Source organism: Eubalaena glacialis, chromosome 16 (genome assembly GCF_028564815.1).
Source record: "Eubalaena glacialis isolate mEubGla1 chromosome 16, mEubGla1.1.hap2.+ XY, whole genome shotgun sequence".
Lineage (NCBI taxonomy): Eukaryota > Metazoa > Chordata > Mammalia > Artiodactyla > Balaenidae > Eubalaena > Eubalaena glacialis.
Window position 1 is genome coordinate 83,753,623 of NC_083731.1, and position 21,999 is coordinate 83,775,621.

General features: G+C 43.1%; 1 protein-coding gene across 1 annotated transcript in view; it reads left to right on the forward strand.

The window, feature by feature from the left end:
• Window positions 1-6,547, forward strand: part of UBL3 (ubiquitin like 3) — a 69,861-nt gene extending 63,314 nt beyond the window's left edge. Inside the window, exons 4-5 of the mRNA XM_061170655.1 lie at window positions 2,833-2,910; window positions 3,615-6,547. Of these exons, the coding sequence (XP_061026638.1) occupies window positions 2,833-2,910; window positions 3,615-3,667 (131 nt within the window). The 3' untranslated portion in view covers window positions 3,668-6,547. The remainder of the gene's footprint in view (window positions 1-2,832; window positions 2,911-3,614) is intronic.
• The last annotated feature ends 15,452 nt before the right edge of the window (window positions 6,548-21,999 follow it).

Consider the following 21,999-nt stretch of genomic DNA (forward strand, 5'->3'; position numbering starts at 1 on the left):
GGGTTGAAAAAGAATCTCTTCCTTCAAGGTGCTCTGGTATTACATAGTAGAAACACATAAAATTCACTGTTAAAATACTATGTGACTTGGAGTAGATGAATGCAAATGATTATTATGACAATATCAAGTAGATGGAGTGTTTCAGTGTGTAATTTTACACACAGCCAAGTTTTGGAGGCAGTGATAACACTGGTCTAAAAAGTGCTGCTATCTCCTGAGAGGTATCTGCCGTTTAAAATGTAGCTTTTCTGGTTTATAGTTATTGTTATTATTATTTCTTTATAGCTCTCTGTGTAGTTACATGGACCAATTCTTAATGTGTTGTCCATGGCTATATCTTACATTCATTAAGGATGGGACCATATTTTAGTCTTCTGTGCCTCACATAAGCTCTTGTAGTGTTGATGGGTCAATGTTGATTGAATTAATCTATTGACTCCACGAATGAGTCTTCAGACTACATTCCCCTTTGAGTATTGATCTACATGAGCAATTTCTTATCAACTTAATTCTTTAATTACCTCTCTCTTGTGGCCCCAAAGTTCCAACTTCATATTAAAGATAATAGAATTTGTGTTAAAATCAAACTATTGACTTTTTTTTAGAATTTGTTTTTGACCAATTAACAGATTGACTTATGTTATTACTGTCATTCTATGTTGCTGTCAATCTTTTCAAAAACAAACCATCTCTGGTCTTAGTGATTTAGACAAAGAGCATAGGAATATAACCTAGACCTTTTAAGTTGATCAGTAAATATGGTTAATAACATTGAACTATTTGTGACTTTTTGGTCACTGTTTTTCTTTGTCTCCCTGTATTCTTGAATGTGGATAATGAGGAGACAGCACACAGGGTCATATAGTTGAATGGCTAGTGTGGAGGAGGCCTAGGCTTGCTTTGCGCGCTTGGGACTTGCTCTGTATGTATAACCCTGTGGGCATCGGATACTTATTTTTAAATGCAGATTTCTGCATGCCCACTCTCCCCTCTCCCCTCTCCCCATCTCCCAATCTACTACCGATTTGCAATCCCTGGTAATTTTTACGTGAAGGGTGAGAACCTCTGTTCCGGATACTGTGCAGTGTCACGGTAGAAAGCAGAAGCACACAGTGAAGGAGAGGAAGCATCTTGGATCTCGTATCCCTCTTCCCTTACCTTCTGTTAGTATCAATGGCTACAATTTCTAGTTAAAATTCAGATGAAGAAAACTAAGTCCCCGTGAATCAAATTTGTAGCTTCAAACAGTAAGCCCCTCAGCAGCTTTCTAGGCCTGTCCAACGTTTCTCCAGACTTACATCTCAGTTCACTTACCTGTTCTCTGAGATCTATTTTCCTTGCTGCTCAAAAAGATGATGATCATGGTAATATTTATGGAATGCTTTTTTGTGCCAAGCCCTGAGGTAAGCACTTGCCTTGGATTGTTTCTTTTCATCAGTACAGCGGTAGGGGGCAGGTGACAGAACTCCTATCTCCAGTTTAGGTGGAGGAAGCCGAGGCGTAGGGGGGGGACAACAGAACTCTCACAACTCACCTTACAGTCAGTAAGTAGCAGGGTGCACTTGTAACCCAGGTCTGGCGTACTGGAGTCAAGAAGGTGCTGTGAGAGTGGAACACAGCTTGGTATGTGGACATTTTAAATTCAGTCAGGCTTTCCCAATACATTTAGTGAAATGTTAATAATATAAAGTCCTGTTTGCATTTCAGTGTTAAATCAGGCCTAGGAGATTATCCAGTAAAGGCCCTCCTTTTTTTTCAGCCTAGTGTGTATTTTGGGGCCATGATGCTTCATTTTAACTTCGGAAATTAAGAGAACAGACCAAGTAGTGGCTGGCTAGCTTTAAATAAGATGGAAACTCACCTTGATGACGTGAACTATTAGGAATACTGAAGATAATTAGGGCTCTTTTTAGCCGTCATCCTATAGAGCAGGTTTAACGAGCAAGCAGCAGGAGGACCGGGCCTGCTGAGTGGTGAGCTGAGCCCGCCTTACGTTTGCGGGGAACAGAGTAGCTTGACACGTCAGAACTAAAACGTCACAGCTGTGGGAACAACTCCAGATGTTAGAGCTACCGGCTGCTTCTAATTTTATACACAGAATGACAAAGGGATTTACCATGCAACCTTTGTGTAAGTGGTTCGTGGATACATGGGTGCGTTATATTAGTCTGTGTCTGAAATATTTCATAATAAAAATTATTACTTACAAATGAGAAAAACCTTTTAAAGACTTGATTAGAAAACAGTGATTACTAATAATGCCAAGACAGTGATTCTTTTAAAGTAACCTTTTTAAGAAAATTATTTTCTAATTCAAGAATATAAGGTTAAAAATAATAAAATTATTACATTATTATTATGTTTAAAATTATGTTTGTCATTTCTTCTATTTCTACATTATAGTGGCCTGTTTGGTGCAGGAATTTTATTATGTGACTAAACATAATTAGGTTTAGAAACAAATGTCTCTTAATCTAAACTTCCCCCTAATTTAGAAAAAGTATTCTTTAAAAATTTTTTGAAATTCCTTCTCTCCTTTAAAGATTATCCAATATTAACCAGTTACGCATTTTCTCTTGTCCCCTTCCTTAAACAACATGTATATATGTGTCAAGCTGATAGCCATAGCTAAATAATTTCTGAATTATAAAAATTGTTTCTGATAATATTAACCTAATTTCGTTTTGTAACAGATGCTCTATCTGGTAAGAAGTGCCATCTGTTGAGGAAGTCATACAAAAAGCAATCAATTTTTAAAATGGTTTCAATTTTGGTTAGTGATTTCAACAGGTTGGTGTATATGTAACAAGTTGTCTTCTACTTTTCACATAGCATTAAAACTTCCTTTTGGCAAAACAACAGTGATGCATTTGGTGGCCAGAGAGACATTGCCAGAGCCAAACTCTCAAGGTAAGCCATGCACTAGAGAAGTTTCTCACCTGAGCCACAGAGACAGGCATTCAAAAATGGCTCAGTTTTTCTTGGAAATTCTGAGGGAAAGAAGTTTTCATAGTTTATGGTGACTAGTTCTTAGCAGTCAAACCAAATCAGTGTGTCCCTTGATTTTCCTCTGTGTTTATGTGTGTGAGTGTGTGTGTATCTTGGTTTGTGGTAGAGAGGGAGGGGCAGGACTGTGGAATCTCTAGGGTGTACGGGTAGATAAGTGGGCCTTTATGTTAGAAACCTCTGCGGGCCTCTGTTTTGGGGGTGAAGACAGGTATCACCCCACCCCCTCAGCCATCTGGCCTAGACACTGCTTGCCCTGTGGAAGCCTTCTGCTTCCGGGAAGGCTTTCGGAGGATAGCGCAGGATGAGGTGGTCATGCCACCATCCATCCTGGAGCTGCGTCTCAGTGGAGAGGGAAAGTGACTTTGTGGATGATTGCTAAGACCTAACTAAGAACTAGTCACCAGAAACTCTATTCATAGTTTATGAATGGAGCTTGTTAGTAAGCAAATAACCAGACATTTTGGAAACAGGCTAAAATTAAAAGGGTATTTACTATAGCTTTTTAATTTAAAAAAATGCAAACATTAAACAGAAAAATCCTGTTTCTTATTACGCCCCTTTCCCCATGCATTTTTATAAACAAGACTTCTCTTCTTTTTCCCTAGGTCAGAGGAATCGCGAAAAGACTGGAGAGAGTAATTGCTGTGTAATCCTGTAAACACTGTCTGCCAGGTGTGGTGTGATGTAGTCTTTGTCTTTCATGCTGCTGGGCCGGAGGAGACCCAGCGTCGCTTCAGAACCTTTAGGAAGGGTCTGCCTGTAAATACATGGACCTGAACTGTCACTTGAGCACTGTCATCTTTTCTCACGAAAGTAAAAAGAACCAAGAACATTTTTCACTATGATTTTTTATTTCTAGTATTTTTGTTTATGTTGAGCAATTTTAAAATGTATTGATTTTTGAATGCAAGTCAATCTCCAGGGGAAAAGTTAACAAGGTATCTTTCATAGCAGAAACGATTTTGCTGCCACAAAAATTTTCATCACCAGAACTAACAAAATCAAGTGTTCCAAATACAGTGTGCACTACAAACGATTGACAGTCATTTTCTTCATCAGCAGAGTTTATAACATGGTTTATGGTACCTAGAAGTATACTCATATATACAAATCCACACTGGAAGACACTCAGCAATGAATGAAGTTAATTACTGGGCCAACTTGAGAGTAAAAAATGGAAAAGAAACTAAAATGTTGGGTGAATTCTACCAAAGTCAGCCATGGCGGCTGCACTGGCACAGAATCCTACACTGAGCGCGACTGTTCTCACTGCAACAAGTGAAAAAACAAAATGTGCCTCTTGTTGAAATTACTCAGCAGAGGGCTGATGAAACTAGTTGTTTTTCCTTTAACATGTGCACTCTGGTCAGACAGTGACTGAGGGCTTGTTCACATAGCACAAGAGGGGTGAGAGCTTGCGTCCTAGCCTCAACGCGGGGGTAAATTCCAGTCACTCGTAGACCTCCGTGATTGCGCAGAAATGTTAGAAAACCTCATTTATTCATCACTTTTGTGTATTTGAATATCAGCAAATTGAATTTTTCCATAATTATTGCTCATCTCTGTGTCCAGTGTCACAGTTACTCATTAGAGACCTCAGATGAATTCTTAAAATTAAAAAATTCTCCATAGGACTAATTTTGTTTCTTTATGTAGTTTGCATTGGGTATTAGTGCTTGCAATCGTATTAAAATCAAAAGCTGATTTTCAAGGCACACTTGATTAGGGATGCCATTTTTTTGTTTTGTACCAATAATTTAAAAATTGATATGCTAAAAACAATTTGCACAGCACTAAAGCATGAGCTAGTTTCATCTAAACCTGTAAAAAATATAAAAGATTTTATATTTTTTCACTGGGAAGAAATTCTTCCTGGATGAAACTACAAATACATGTAGAATATATTTAATAAAAAACTTATAAAATACCTAACTATAGAACTTAAATATAGATTGGCGTGTAGTATATAGAACAATGCTCCATATAAATAACTTTAGCCTTTATAAAAATGAAGTTGCAGGCTGACGTTATGTTCTGTACTGAAATGAGTGTCCACGGCCCTTACAAATAGTAAGTGTAAATCGTTTCAAACGGTCAGCTTTGTTTAAAGGTAATCAGGTTATTTTATTCATTGTTAATGCTTTGACGAAAAGGCTTTATATGCAGTAGATCTACGAAAATATTGTTCATACTGATCAGAATTAAATTTGTATAGAGCAGAGTTTTAAAATGAATGTAAATAGCACTAAACATTTTCCTTCTGCAACCTGTACTTATAGATTCTTTCTGTAAACTGAATAAAAAAAAATATTGTAGTGCATTTTGGTGGTAATTTTAAAGGTCTTGATTAGGTTGATAATTGTTTAAGCACTGTCTCATCCATGTTAAAATTGTTCAGTTTTTATTTCTAAATCTTTTAAAAATGTGTTTAATATTCCACTGTTAGGTTTGGGACGAATCCCAATGTATCTCTGATATTTAACCTGGTTAATTTGTGCACAGTCACGACAATGGGTAGAATTATGTAGTCCCTGTTATCGCTAAGATGTTCTATTCAAGAGATGTTGAATATTTATATGCTTTGTTGACTAGCTCACATGTGAATTCTGTTAGTGTGGACTAAAGAAGAATCTGGTAGTTACTTAATTGGGCAATTAAGCCATTTATGGCTGTATTCTTTCCTAATACAAACTACTGGTAATTATTTTCAATACCTATTTTAATTCTAATTATTCTTCTGTTTCTCCAAAGTTAAAGCCTACATTTAATTGTGATTGAAATTTTATGATGGTTAACCATATTCTTTATTGGTTTTTAATATATTTTTCTGTGTGTTCCCACATTACAAATTTCCCTTCACAAGACCTCAATTTAGAGTTTGCAAAATGGATAAACTGGTTCGTCAGTAGAGAATTGCGTCACTCAGCACCTAACATCATTGCTGTGCAAGATGAAAAGAAGAACTTGAAAACTGCAGTAAAATTATATACAGGAAACACCAAAAATTTAGATGCCTTAATAGTGTATACGTGAAAATACTCAACCATCCCTTTGAAAATAGTTCCTTGGACTGCCTGCTGGTTAAAATCGATCGATCATACCCCATTGAAGGTCCCTCTGCCACAAACAGCTTGCTTGCTGAAAGGCGAGAGCCGCGGCGGTCCAGTCCTGTAAATAACACCTGAGCTACAGGCCTGTGACGCTGCCCAGCACTTGGTAGTTAACTCATGTCTTTTACCTAAATTGTCCTAGACTTGAAGTATTCTGGAAAAGGCAAAGCTTTTCTTCTTTATTAAAACCTCAGCATGTCTCCTTGATCTGACTTATTTGGTTCCTCTTCAAGATAAGTTGTATCTTATCATGAAAAATATAGTATTTAACATCATCATTCACATTACATGAGGTTTACTCGTAACAAACATCTATCCTTAGTTTTATGTCATCTTGACCAATGTTACAATAATTTCTGTTAGCTGACTGTGGTGAACAATGTTTAATGTGAAAAGAAATTAAAACTTTCTTCATCTGTTGTAGAATATTTCCCTTCTTTTAAATGACTTCATAATTTTGGTGTAGAAATAGTCTTTGTCTCTACTATTTTTCTCTTTTTTCCTTCCATTTATTTTATTACATTCTTCAGTAAAATCAGCATTATGTCAGCCTTTTTTTCTTCTATATTACCGAAATCAAAGAGAAGTGATCAACCAAAATTTTGTGTGCCTTCACACCATCCTTACTGGTAACTGTTGCAGGCATTTCTTTTATTTTTTTCCCATTATTATTTTGTAATATAGCCACTGGTTAGCCAAACAGAGTGTGACTGGGGGTGGGAGGAGGGCTTGAAGAAGGGTGTGCAACCTATACTTGCGGTTGAAACAAAACTGCAGGCCGCTGGCCGTCTCCTAGGCACGGTTTCCCTGACCTGGCAGAGTGGGCTTCTCGGACGTGGGCAGCGGGTAGCGGAACCCCGCAGAGCGCTTGGCGCGCTTTCTTCGGAAGAATACAGCATGCGTGAAGCCCTTTCACAGACCGGGGGGCGGGGTGGGGACTGGCTTCCGAAAGAGTCCGTGGACAAAAGTAAATAGACGTCCAAGTCTCGGCAAAGTTTAAGCCAGTACTAGAATATGAAAACATGTTTCATTTATTAAGTTATTTTGTGGCTCTTGACAATGACATCAAATGTCCTTCAATATTTTTTTATTCTGCCTCTTTTTCAAAACGCCAACTATCAAGAAATATACAGTAGGCATGGTAAATCAATACTTGGGAAAAGGGGATGTCAATCTCTCCTTTGATTCAACCAATAAAGAAAGGAATTGTGGGACTTCCCTGGTGATCCAGTGGTTAAGACTGCGCTTCCACCGCATGCCGCGTGGCGCGGGCAAAAAAAAAAAAAAGAATTGGGTAAACAAGCATGTATATATTTCTTAACGTGGCTCTGGAAGTGATTTGTTTTAAAAACAAAAGAGTCTGAGGCAGAGACTCTTAACTGATTCTCGAGTGTAGTTATTACACATTCAGACATCGTTCAGTATCTGATTTTTATTTTCTACAGACATTTCTCAAGCCTTATTTTGGTGTAAGGGGAGTCTACGTTGTAGTAGAAGACACTTTGCTCCTTTTAAATAACATAAGGAGGGAACAGGATCTAGAGGGGAATAGTGCCTGACCACGAGCGGAGCTGGAACCTCAAGGTTTTAATCGGTGCTGCTTTTTAGACTCTCCATATGTTCCATGTGATAATAAAAGAGGGGGATTTATTCCGTTCTCAATTGTCTGCTGGCTAAGATGGCTTTTCCGGCGTTCTGGAGCCTGGCCCCTCTCATGGTCCCCTTCTTCATCACGAGGTTTTCTCTCTGGGGGCGTTGCTTAACTGAGTTCCACTAATTAGCACGCGACCTTCCACCAGTGTTCCTCAAGCGTTTTTAAAAATTTGCTTAACACATCTCCATTTTGACTGACACTGCCATTCAGTCCTCAGATTGCAGGATGCCATGCACGAGAACAGCAGGGCTTTGGAATCAGGCCTGGCTTCGAGGTCCAGTTACGTAATCTTTGGGCTTCCGTTTTTTCATATATGGAGTAAGGATAATACCTATTTTGTAGGGTTGTAAGGATTATTTTACAATAAACATTTTTAGCACTGACTGGCCCAAGAACTCATCTGACCGACCGTCAGAGCTGTCAGAGGGCCTTACGTCGGAAATGGAGGGCCCAGCGCCCATGTGTGTTCTAGACATCATGAAGAAGTAGCTTACGAAAAGGAGAGAAAAAATAGGAAGAGTCTGTGTGCAGATCTCTCACAAGTAAATCACTATGTAGTCACAAATTATCCTGATGAAGGAAAAAAGACATTGAACAGATCATTGTGGCCACAAGTCAGCTCTCCCATCATAATTTAAACAGCATGAGCAGAACTGGCTGTTTGGCTATGTAGATCAAGGAGAAATCTAGCAAGTGTCAGACACCTCTGAGAATGATGTTGGAAAGGTCTGGAATGAGCTGGGGTTGAAAGGACATAGAAAGTACACGATTGCTGTGTTCAAAACAAAAAGAACATGGCAGGGATACACTGCTGGGTCCCAACCCCCGGCTGCACGCCGGAACCACCTGGGGAGTTGTCATTATTTTAATTTTTCACTTTTTCCTATTGACTCCTGGGTTGCTCACATCAGTTGAACTAAATCGGAACACTCGTGGCTCGGAATGATCTCCTTAATTCTTGCCGATGACCAAAACCAGAACCACTTAAATACCGAGAACACAATACAGTGGAAAGACTGCAATAAGTGGAGTTGAAGTAGAAATGGACACCGGGCGAGAGGATGGAGACGGGGAATAAGGCACCCGGCCACTTTGGGTTCAAGTCGCCAGAGCCGGATGACAGATCACGCACTGGGCCGGATTCTAGGAGACCTTGCGCACGCCGACTAGTACTGCCCCCGCGCCCCTCCCGCCGCATCGCCCTAGACCCCCTTGTCCCTGCGCGCCTTTGCGCATGCTCACCACCACCACCCGCTCCCAGACCACGAGGCCAGACCCCCCCGCGTCCCAGCCGCGATACCCACGTGGCGCTGGGATGTCCATTTTTCTGTTCCCATTTCCTACCCACCCCCGTGTCCCCCTCCCCAACCCCAATCACTCCAAGAAACCCTTTCACTGCGCCCTCTGGAGCTCAGGGTCCAGCGGAAACCTTCCGGACTGCCTCAACCTCTTTTCTGGAAGTTCCTTTCATTTTCTTGCTCTGATCTCTAACCCGCCGCCCCCCACCCCTCGCCAAGGGTCCCTCCCCCGCTGCAATCCTGGAAGCATTACGTTTTCAAAAGCTGTCATTTATTGAGGCTTACTTGGTGACAAGCACTGTGCTGGTCTTGGCAGAGGTCCGTTTTACAGGTGACAGAACAGGCCCGGAGAAGCACAGTTTATTTTTTGAACATAGACGTTTCCATTTTCCCAGGCAGACACTGTGCTTGAAAATATTCTTTGTTGTTTTTTCTTCTTCTGCTTTTTCTTCTGCTCATTGTAGAACATCTCGTAATTATAGAAAAGTTGAGGAAAAAGAAACTAATCTCATCACCTAGAATCAACTGCAGGCAGACCTCGAAGATACTGTGGGTTTGGTTCCAGACCAACACAATAAAGTGAATATCACGGTAAAGTGAGTCACACGAATTTCAGGGTTTCCCAGTGCATATAAGAGTTACGATTACACTACACTGTAGTCTGTTAAGTGTGCAAGAGCATTATGTCTGAAAAAAAAAATGTACATACCTTAATTAAAAAATACTTTATTGCTTAAAAGTGCTATCCATCATCCAAGCCTTCAGGGAGTCATAGTAGTAACATCAAGGGTCACTGATCACAGATCATCATAACAAATATAATAATAATGAAATGTTTGAAATATTGAGAGAATTACCAGAATGTAGCACAGAGGCATGAGGGCAACCAATGCTGTCAGAAAAACAGCGCCGACAGACTTGCTTGAGGCAGGGTTGCCACGAACCTTCGATTTGTTTAAAAAAGCAACATCTGCGAAGCGCAATGAAGCAAGGTCTGCCCTGATATCTTGGTGAATTTCTTCCAGTCCTCTTTATTAATACGTATATATTAAAATAAAAACAAAAGTAGACTGTATACAGAGTTTATATATTATTTTTCATCTTTAGCATATCATAAGCATATCCCCAGAATATTAAACCTCCTTTGAAAACCTTCATTTACAGCTAATACTCCATTTTATAAGCATGTCACGTATGCAGTTAATAAATGTTTAATGTTAAAACGACAGTGGCATAGCACCGCCGCACCCTCACCAGAATGGCTAAAATTAAAAAGGACTGGAAATACCAAGGGTTGACAAGGATGTGAAGCTTTATTCTTTAAAGAAAATTTAAAATGACTTTTGGAAACGCTTTTACACTTAACCACATATTTATTACCAGTTCCAAAATTCTACGTTGTGTAGATCTGACCTTCCAGTTGGTACCATTTCCCTCTAGTCCTTTGTCTCTTTCAGAGATCCTTCCTTGCGACAGTTTTTAAAAGTTGGTGCTGTTCTGTTGGTGTCAACATTTTTTAGTCACGAAATGGAATCCAAATAATCAGAGTCCCTGGAATATATGATCTGACCAGAGGAGGGAGTTGGGTTTTAAAGCTGATTTTAGGCTCCGCGTGGCCCACTATGTTGAAAGGCTGCCAGAGGGCAAGTCCCATCCGAGCTTCATTATCAGAACAAGAGAGCTCTGCACAGAGACAATAACATTGGATCAGTGTCATCGGGTCACGGTGGAGGCGGTGTCCAGTGCTGGGCTCGACCCTTCATGGTTCATTAACACACCTGAGTGTGTCCAAAGGTGACCAACCAGGGTAACGAAAGACCTAGAAATGACATCATGGGTGAAACACGAGTGAGCTGTTAAACCCCCAAAGAAGAGGGAACAGATAACTGTCTTCGCATATTTGAAGGACTGCAGTGTAGAAAAGGCATGATACCTAGTGTGAGTTGCTGCAGTGGTCAGAACAGAACGCGTGGGTAGAAATTACAAGTAGGCAGATTTTGATTCCGTTTGGCTCCGAACTGTGCAAAAAATGGAAGCAGCTCTTTGTGAGTGGTGAGACTGCCATTAAGGAAGTGTTCAAGCAGAGGCTGTCAGAAGGCACAAAGGCCCTGCCGTGTGGGGAGGTTGCAGAGGAGAGTCGTGCATTGGGTGTAGGATGAATTAGTTAACATAAGCGCCCAAATCTGACTCCATCCCTCCTGAATTACTCTGTTCCTTTCTGCCCTTCTTCCCTGAGTCACTGTTATTCTCTTGCCCACACACACCCCTAGCTCATTTTAAGGCACCCACCCCTTCCATCTTCCCTCCAGTGTGTCCTTTCTTAGCGGTGAGGATGATCTAGGGACCCCTACATAATTACTAAGAATCCCTTACATCCTCAATTTCTCCAAAGAGCTACCTCCATGTTTTAGCTGAAATTTGACCATCCCTTGGTATATATTTCTGAGCCAAGTTTCCCTAGAGAGTAAAGACTGAGGCAAAACTAACATGGTCAGGCTTTACTGGTTGTCTCCATCCCAGGACAATAGGAATGAGAAGAAAAAGGAAATTAGGTGGGAAAAGAGGGAAAGATGTTATCAAACTGGCCACAGCTTCCAAACAGAGCACGACCAGCCTCCCCACCCCTTCTGCCTCACTGATCACCATGCCCCCTGCACCTGGACCTTTGGCCTTTGCATGTCCCCGGGCATTGGGGAACTTCTTCTGGATGCTCTTCTGCCCTTTCTTCCCGCCCTCATGTCTCCCGTTCTTTACCTACCAAGCAGTTGGCACATGGAAGGCATCGACACCATCCCACATTTAGGGGTCTATTATTATTTGGGTCACTTCCAAGCTGTGTGATTTCAACTCTGTTTCTCAGATCCCTTACCTATCCAAAGGAAAGAGAATGCCAATCCCGCTTCTAAGAATGATTTAGTGACAAATGAAAAACTATACGAGGAAATGCCTTACACATATTTCATGTATATAAAGACTTGAAGTTACCTGAATGGACAGTAGAGTAATGGTTTTCCACTGCAAAGACATCAAGGACAACATGACATCTAAGGCTCTGGATCTGTGTGAGTTCCTAGGGCTGTTGGAACAAACGACCAGCAACTTGGTGGCTCAAAACAATGCATCTTTATTATCTCACAGCTCAGAAGTCTGAAATGGGTCACACTGGACCAAAATCTAGGTGTTAGTAAGGCTGCATTTCCTTCTGGAGGCTCTAAGGGAGAATCTGTTTTCCTGCCTTTCCCACCTTCTGGGCGCTGCCTGCATTCCTTGGCTTGTGGCCTCTTCCTCCATCTTCAGAGACAGCAATGGCAGGTTGGGTCCTCCCCACATTGCCTCACTCTGGCCTACTTATCTGTTCCGCTTTTAAGGACTTGTGGGATTACATGTGATTACAGATAATATAGAATAATCCCACTATATGTTAAGGTCAGCTGATTAGCAATCTTAGGTCCATCAACAGCTTTAATTCCTCTTTGCCATGTGATGGAAAGTGGAACTCACGGGTTCCGTGGATTTGGGTGTAGACATTTTGGGGTGGGCGCAGGGGGCTATTATTCTGCCTACCACCAGACCCAACCGTGCACCCGTGACAATGATGAAAGTAAAAGTAGACTGCAAACCTTCTGGTTGCTTCTCAGAAGATAGCAGGATATTGTAGAAAGAACTTGAATTAGATGCATACCTACTTTGAACACTGGCTCCACAACCAACTAGCCAGGCAGACTTGGGTGACTCATCTCACTTCCAGAGGAGGAGGAGGAGGTCTACTTCGCCGGCTTGCAGGAGACAAAGTGGTCCAACACACCCAGGATGCTCAGCACTGGCCCCGTGCTCAGTGAAGGCAGACCTCTGCCCACAGCCTCCCGAGGTCCAGGGATCTTTTCACAAAGAACTAGCTCCCAGAGAGCAGCATTTTTCTCATTGATCTCCCCCATAATCTTCAAACTCATGTGTTTTATTCACATACGTCTTGCTTAGTATAGCCCGCAAATATTCCTTATGCTTTATGTGTGTTTGCCTCTTTTATCTCCCAACGCACTTGTTTCTTTGCATCATAGCTCCCAAGGATCTGACATCCTCCGAGATCCTACCTCATTATTTCTCACTTGTTTAGTTTTTGATTTTTGTTCTCCTCTTTCCCTACCAGCTTTGAACTCTGATAGGTTTGCATATTAAACATCTGTGGGCTTCTTACGTTCTCTGATATCAGCGGTCCAGCTGTGCTACCAGAGTATGGTGCAGCCCTGGCCCATAAATCCCTTTCCACAGAGTGCTGAGGGCGACCTGTGTTCTCAGCACGAGGTGAAGCACTAGGGATGCTGAGTCACCTGCTCTCAAGGAGCCCATTAAGTCTAGCGGAGGAAGAAGACAAGCAGAACTTAGAAGCCAGTAATTGTGATACAACCTAACAAACCTGATGTGTACGCACAAGATGTCATGAGAACACAACGGACAGATACCCAACCCCAAATAGGGGAACCAAAACTGGCTTTGGGGAGAAATAATGTCCAAGTGGAATCCATAAAAATGAGAAGGATTTGTACATCAGCGTTCATAGCAGCATTATTCACAGTACCCGAAAGGTGGCAACTACCCAAACAGATGAACAGAAAAGCAAAATGTTGTATCGTCAGACAATGGAATATTATTCAACTTTAAAAAGGATGGAAATTCTGACACATGCTACAACACGGATGAGCCTTGAAGACACTATTCTAAGTGAAATAAGAGGCCACAAGAGGACAAGTATTGTATGATTCCACTTATACGAAGTACCTTGAATAGGCAAATTCATAGAGATGGAAAGTAGAACAGAAGTGACCAGGGGCTGGGGCAAGGCAGGGATGGGGAGACGGGGACAGAGTTCCAGTTTGGGAAGATGAAAAGAGTTCTGGAGACAGATAGTGGGGATGGCTGCACAACATCATGAATACTTAATGCCCCGACTTGTACGCTTAAGAATGGTTAAAACGGTAAATTCTATGTTATATATATTCTACCACAGTAAAAAATAAAATAAAAATTTTTTTCAAAAACATGAGTAGGCTTTACCCAGGAAAAGGAGCCTGGCAGAGCTTCAGAGAGAAAGGGCAGAGGGTGATGCGAGCAGAGCAAAGGGAAATGCAAAGGCCCAGAAATGAGAGCGGGCAAACTGGCCAGGAAATTGTGAGTAGCTCGGTGTGGCTGGAGCACGGAGGACTTGACTTTGACAGGGAAGTTGAGGCTTGAAAAGCGAGCCGGGACCACGACGCGAGGAAACTCAGAAGCCCCGCCCGTAACTCCAAAATCTGGACTTTTCGTGCAGGTGGGGCTGCACCACTGAGTGTCATGCACGTTCACACACCCCCAGAAGGGACTTGGCGATTTCCCTCCAGCCTTTCTACTGTAATAAATTATATAATAAAATAAAATACGCTGTTTCTGTATTTTAAAAAATGCTTATTATAAAGACTTCAGAGTCTTAAACATGAAGAGATGAAAAGCGTTTTCACTTTAGTTTTACCCCAAGCCCATCACGCACAAATAAGAACATGATCTGAATACTCTCTGTTCATATTGACAGCAGAGATGGTTTGTGAGCAAAACTGCTTTATAAACTTGGGGTCATATAATAGAAGCTGTTTTGAATCTTAGTTGCATTCAACAAAAGACATTGAAATGAAACTCAAAGAATCACAGTCACATAAAAGTTTCTTCACCACCAGAGGGTTGTTTCCTAAATATCCCTCTAGGATTAAAGAATGAGTGATTATGAAGAAAAAAGAAGGGGTTATTATTTATCTTTAGTACTTTTTCAGTTTCAGACAATACTAATTGATTCCTTTCTCTGAAAGATGAAAGAGGTATTGCTTCTTCCATCTGACCCCCTCTGAATTTTGTAAGTTATATGATTATTTTAATACGTTCCATATTTCTAACACATACACTGCTCTCTAATTATGTGGTATCATAATTATTCAGTTTTAACTCTACATTTAAATGGATTCCATATTCACTTACCAGCCTTTCATCAAAGCTTCCCTACTCCTGATGGTTTTTAAATCATGAGTCATCTATCAGTGGGTAAGTTTTTATTGTAAAATATCTTTTTAAGAAGATTCACAGCACTGCCTAAAGATGTCTGTCTGTTACCTTTACATTTGAATGGCACCTTGATGGGGTGGAATGATCTTAGGCTGCACGTTCTTTCAGAACTTGGTAGACATTACTCCAATGTTCTCAGGCTCTGACTGTTGTGAACAATTCTGAGGCCAGTCTAATTTGTCTCTTTTGTAGTTGATTTGTGTTTTTCTGGATGCCTGGAGATTTCTTTGGCTTAAAGCCTCAAGTTCAACAGCTTCTCCAGGCTATGCCTTGGCAAAGGGTTTTCAGTGTCAAAATCTCCAAGAATGTGGAGCGTGCTTTTAACCTGCAGATTCAGTTCTGCCTGGGAAATTTTTCATATGTGTCTCTGAGGACATCTTCTGGTCCTCTTGTCAATCCTCTGCTTCAGGGACACCAATTGTGCTTCTATTGGATTCTCACCATTCACGGGCCGGATCTGTTATCTTCTCTGCTTTAACATTGGTGTCTTTTCTGTGTGCAGTCACTGAGATGAACTCCATCTTTCTTCTGATCTCGGCACTTTGATTCTCAGCTGGGTCCAGTCCTTTGCTTTTTAAAAAATTTATACTTTAGTTCTCTACGTACGATGTTCTGGAGTGTGTGGAAATAGGTGGTGGGGGAGGGGGATGGAAGGAAAAGAAAGAAAACTGAGCTGCGGGGTGTGCAGGCTCTGTTGGAGAAGCTTCCCCTGCTCTCTGCCGATGTGTCACTGAGTGTCTGGAGCTGGTGTCCCCCCGCCCGGCTGAGGGTGTTGTTCATTCCCACCCGGGGCGACCCTCAGGGTCGGATTATTCTCCCAACTCAGGCACCGTCCTAGACCCTCACTCCTGTCAGAGAATCAGCTCTGTTTTTCACTTTCTCCCATTCCTCCCCCCCTCCGTCTCTCCCCCCACCCAATCTTTGTAAAGTGCTTTTCTAGTTGCCGGTCACAAAGAGGGAAAAATAGCAAAATCTGTTGTCTCATTGTTTTAAATAGTTATTTAATCACCTGCCTTTTGATGATCATTTACCATCTTGACTTGTCTTTCTCGCTCACCTGAGATTCATTCATTGGGCATCTACTGTAAGCCATGCATTGGGGGAGGCACTAAGAGTTCAAGGACAAGTGAGACAGTCTCTGCTCACAGAGTTTGTGGTTCATTTTGTTACCTGTCTCATCAGTCACTGAATAGTTTCAATTTACTGTTAGTTATTATTTTCTTCCTCTCTGCTCCTGCTGTCCCTGCTCCGGGCCTGCATTATCTCTGAGATTATTAGCAGATCACAGCAACCGTCTCCTACATCTTCTTTTTTACCTAAGACTTCCTGGTGACAAATCTAGTTGGAATAATGTTTTTAGATAAATCTTTTCAAAATCACTTTTTTCATGACGCTCCTGGGGCCGAGAACTTATCAGTGACTCCTCATTTCTGACCACAAAAATTCAAGTTCCCTGGCACAGGTCTCCTTCCTGCGGCTCCAGGCTCTCCACCTGCAGTGAATCCCGGGGACTGGCTTGTTCAACACTCATTCCAAACCCTTTTGCATTAGCTGCACAAGTGAAAGTGAAGATCCATTTTCCTGACTCTCTTGCAGCTAGAGTTCCAGTTTTCATTTAAGAAGTTCCTCCTCTCGGAGGCAACCCGGGGAGATTCTGATTCACAACTGGGGTATGTGGGAAGAGGAGCCAGGCACAAAGCATCCGTTTTGCTGGTACATATGGCACAGGGGCCGTGCGTTCTGGTTTGGAAGCAGTGACTTCTAGTTTGCAGGCAGCATCTTAATGTGGCAGCTTTCTGATTGTGACGGAGGCCTCAGCCCTCCCGGCAGCCCAGTTCTTCCGTGTGGGGAAGGGACTCACTCTTGGAGGCTCAGCTTAGAGCCTGTTTGTCTATCCGTTCCATTCTCTAGGTGATATATACCATTAAGTCCTTTCTGCTTTAACTAGCTGGGAGGGACCCTGGTTTCTGCAGCCCTTCGCTCTGACCAACACACTACCCAGCTTTACTTCTCACTTTCCCCCCAAACCTATCAGCCTGGTGCCCTCACTGGCCCCGGGAAGATACCCTTCACGTCTGTCCTTCATGCACTTACCCCTTCACCCCTCCTCTAGCTTTCCCCTGCGATGTAACTGTCTCCCTGGGTCCTCCAATTCCAGATCCAGAGCACATCTGTCTCCCCTGGGGCTTCTCTGACCCCCATGTCCCCACTGGTCCTCTTCATGGGACAGAGAAGCCCAGCCCCGAGGGTCAGAGTAGGCTTAGGGCCACAGCTCTCCCATCCAACGGCAATCCCGGATGGACTTGTCCTCAGTTTCCTTTGCCATAAAATGTGGAGGTTGGACCACGTGATCACCACTTTGTTCCCAATTCAAAAGTTATTAAGACTCTAAAACTCAAAGAAAAGCTACTTCCCAAGCCAAGAGAGCCGAGCTGCTCTCAAAAACATTTGAGTTCAAATCCTGTGGCCTCTTTGCTTCCTGACACCTTTCCCCCAAGGTTGGCCATGCACGTGTGGACTGTTTATTTTAACTGCTGGAAAGAAATCCCTGCAGCTGGTCCCGACAGGCAGCGTTCACCAGCTGCACGGGAGCAATGCTCTTGGCTGCGGTTGACCTCTCCACGGCGGGCTCGCAGCTCCTGTCAAATCTGGACGAAGATTACCAAAGAGAAGGGTCTACCTGGCTGAAGCCGTGCTGTGGGAAGAGAGCAGCTGTGTGGCAGGTATTTTTGCTCAGTGAGAGTGTCAGCAGTTTCCTGGTAGCCTGTGTAATATTGGTGGTGATTCTCCTGACTCTGGAACTTCTAATAGATACAAAGCTTCAAAAAAGAAAAAAAAGAAGAAATCCCTGCAGCTGGCAGGGCCAGGCCCTGGGGGATGGGGAGCAGAATTCTTTTTCAAGAAGGCGAGTCCCCCTTAGAGTGTGGGCCCTGTCTCATGGACAAAGTACACAGCTTGCCTATGTTCCGTTACCCAACCTGTCTGCCGAGGCCTCAGGCTGCAGCGCAGGCCTGATGGGTGAGGGTCCATGACAGGGTCTCAGTACACGTTCCCACGGAGGCTGACGACCGGGCCCCGAGAACAGAGCGGTCTCCATGCTGGGCCACATCGCAGGCTCCGGAGTCAGCGCCAGGGGGCGTCTGCTCATTGAGCCTGGGGAGATGGACCAGGCAGAACCCTTAGGCCAGGGTGACATCATCTGTGTGACATCACACATGGCCCTTCTTCAGATAAACAGGCCGCTCTGGCTCCCAGGTCCTGTCCCAGGCAGGTCTGCAGCCGTCCCAGGGCATGGGAAGGCTGGAGACCCTCAGCCGCTTTACGCCCATCTGTCCCAGCTGTTCTCAGCGTCCCCTGCATCCAAGGGCGACATCCCATTGCTTGAACCACCCGCAGGGAGCCTTCCTGGAGCTCAACTGTGCTCTCACTTTTAATCAAGGGTGGATGTCAAAAATGGCCAGTTGGAAACTACTTCTGCCTGTTTCTTTGTATGTGCCTTACACGTGCGCACCAGAGGCCATAGGTGCTACTTTAAAAAAGAGACAAAGCACAGAAGCAGATTGTCTTTGGGTCGGGAATGACTCCAGACTTACCCTATTTCCATCTTCTTGACCTCTTCAAGCACTGGTTCCATCTTTTATACACACACACACACACACCCTTGGGCCCAGCCTCACGGGGCTTGGAGACCCAGCACTGGCCTGTTCCTTCTGACTCTGGCCTGGCATCTCCTCGGTGTCCAGGCCCTGCTTCTAGTAAATGCCACTCACCTCCCAACATTGCCCACAGCTGAACCCACACCAGCAAGGCCCCGCTTTCCAAGGGGGAGATTAGACAGTTCCTGAATGGTGGAAGGCCTTAGACATCATTACACTGACGCCATAATGACAAAAGATCTTCTTTTTTTTTAACATCTTTATTGGAGTAGAATTGCTTTACAATGGTGTGTTAGTTTCTGCTGTATAACAAAGTGAATCAGCTATACGTATACATATATCCCCCCATATCCCCTCCCTCTTGCATCTCCCTCCCACCCTCCCTATCCCACCCCTCTAGGTGGTCACAAAGCACCGAGCTGATCTCCCTGTGCTATGCGGCTGCTTCCCACTAGCTATCTATTTTACATTTGGCAGTGTATATATGTCCATGCCACTCTCTCACTTCATCCCGGCTTACCCTTCCCCCTCCCCGTGTCCTCAAGTCCATTCTCTACATCTGCGTCTTTATTCCTGTCCTGCCCCTAGGTTCTTCAGAACCTTTTTTTTTTTTTTTTTTTTTTTGACAAAAGATCTTTGTAGCAAATTTCTCAAAAAGTTTCTTCATCTTGATGAATTGCTTTGACCTATTTATCGGATGAGAGCTGGGCAACATGTTCCTTCGTTGTCTGAAAACTCTTAGCTCTGTTTTACACCTACTCATAGCCCTTTATAACCCTTAGCCTCCTTTTCTGTTTACTGTCGACACAGCTGCCCAGCCTTGACATAACCTCTGTTGGTAACGTGGAAAAACACAAGCCCAAGAGTCAGACAGATGTGCTTTTAATCCCAGCCTCCATAAACCAGTCTAATGGGTGTGGGCACATCGTTTAACTCCTCTGACATCCATTGCTCCAGGTGAAATAGAGGTACAATCCCCGGTGTCCCGGTGGCTTGATCAGTGTTGAGATTTAATGAGCTAGTATCTGCCCAGAACTCACACATATAAGTGCTCAAAAGATGTGAACCCCCTTTCCTTTTCCATTTTTTTTTTTTTTTAACGGACCCATCCCAGCTGTTTTTTTGCTTCTGGATGCATTGGGAGGCAAGGCATCCATACTGAACAAAGAAATAAGCATGAAGATTGCAGCTTTGTGGATCCTGGCCCCTAGCTGCTAGGACACCTGAATTTTAAGCAACAGGACACTCAGAACCTAGCACTTGACAGGAGGGGGTATGTGCATGAGCTGCCAATGCAAATTGGCTCTCTCAGTTCCCCAAAACTGCTGTGGGGATCCCCAAAACCAGCTCCCAAGTAAGAAATGTAGCTGTAGCTGTAAATAGTCGAGAATGGTCTCCAAGATCGTAAACAAATGTGAAAGCCAGAAACACAACATCGCTGTACAATTCGTGCCTGGCCCAGGGACAGCTGCTCAGCTGGTTAAAATACGTGCCTGCAAATAAGTTTGTGCTGGTGAGCTTGGGTCGTAAAGCTCTTCTCATCTGAGCCCTTATTTTGGGTGTGCGTTGCTCTAGGCAAATGACAGCCTCAGCAGCACTCAAAGAATATTTGATTCATCGGAGAGAGATTGAGGCACCCTGTGCAGTGCAAGAAACAGGCCTCCTGCTCGTCACTTAAGAGCCCGTGCAGCCTTGTCAGGAGGAGAGAGAGCACAAAGGGGACAAGAAACCAAAGAGAATCAAATCAACAAGTATTCATAGGAAGGGGACCCACATGGCCCAGCGATGTCTATTGTCTGGGTACACTTTTTTTTCTTTTCTTCTTTTTTAAAAAATGTTATTGAAGTATAGTTGATTTACAATGCTGTGTTAACTTATGCTGTACTGGGTACACTTTTTTTTTTTTTTGGCTTGGCATGCAGGATCCTAGTTCCCGGGCTGGGGATTGAACCCACACCCTAGGCAGTGAAAGCTCCGAGTCCTAACCACTGGACTGCCAGGGAATTCCCCCAGGTACACATTTAATAAGGCTCCTTTTCACTGTGTTTATTGATACTCACTTTATCAGCTTCCTAGAGCTGCCATAACATAGTACCACGAACTGGGTGCCTTAAACACAGAGATTACCTCACGGTTCTGGAGGCTAGAAGTCCAAGTTCAAGCCATCAGCAGGGTTGGCTGGAGGGAGAATCTGTTCCATGCCTCCAGCCCAGATGTCCTGTGGCTTGTAACAGAGTCCCAATGTCTGTCCTTATCTTCGCAAGGTGTCTGTATGTCCATGTCTAAACTTCTCTTTTTATAAGGGCACCAGTTATATTGTGTCAGGGACCCACCCAACCTACTCCAGTAGGACCTCATCTGAACCAGTTACATCTGTAATGACCCTGTTCCCAAAAAAGGTCACATTTTGAGGGATCGGCAGTTAGGGCTTCAACACACAAATTTGTGGGGGACACAATTCAAACCATAACACCTGCTAGGGGGCACCTTCGCTAGATGCCGAGGAATGGAAAGACGTGTGGATACACAGTCTTTGCTTGATTAACCCACAATCCAGACTGGGACACGTACAGTATTCTGCAAGCTGGGTACAGCCGAGGGCGATGGAAACACGAGTCAAGCTCCATGGGAGCAGGAAGGAAGGAGCCTCAGAGGAATGACCTTCGAGTACTGGGTACACCCTTTAAACTGCATCCTAGTGAAGATGAAGGCGATATTACCGGATTGTCAAAGCCATCTTCAGTGTGTCTGTAGCCTTTCTATAGTGTAAAACCATGTAGTTGTTAAAACTAGCATACTGTGGCATGTAAGTCGTCTGCTCTAGAATTTAAAATGAAAATACTGAAAGTTTCAAATGGTCAGTCACGGTAGGACTATAATTTTAGTTTAAATTGTTTAGAAAATGTATCCAATTAAGTCTGTAATCAGTGTTCAAATGGTCATGAAAAATTATTGTCCAAGTGGGGTTCATTAAAATTGTGTTGTGTTTAAGGCAGGCAGCATCTATTCCCATAAAATATAAAATCATAAAAATACCGTGTTGTGGCTGAATTGTGTCCATCCCCAAACTCCTATGTTGAAGTCCTAACCCCCAGGACCTCAGAGTGTGACTGTACACACATAGGGTCTTCAAAGAGGTGATTAAAGCTAAAATGAAGTCTCTAGGCTGGGGCCCTAGTCCAAGATGA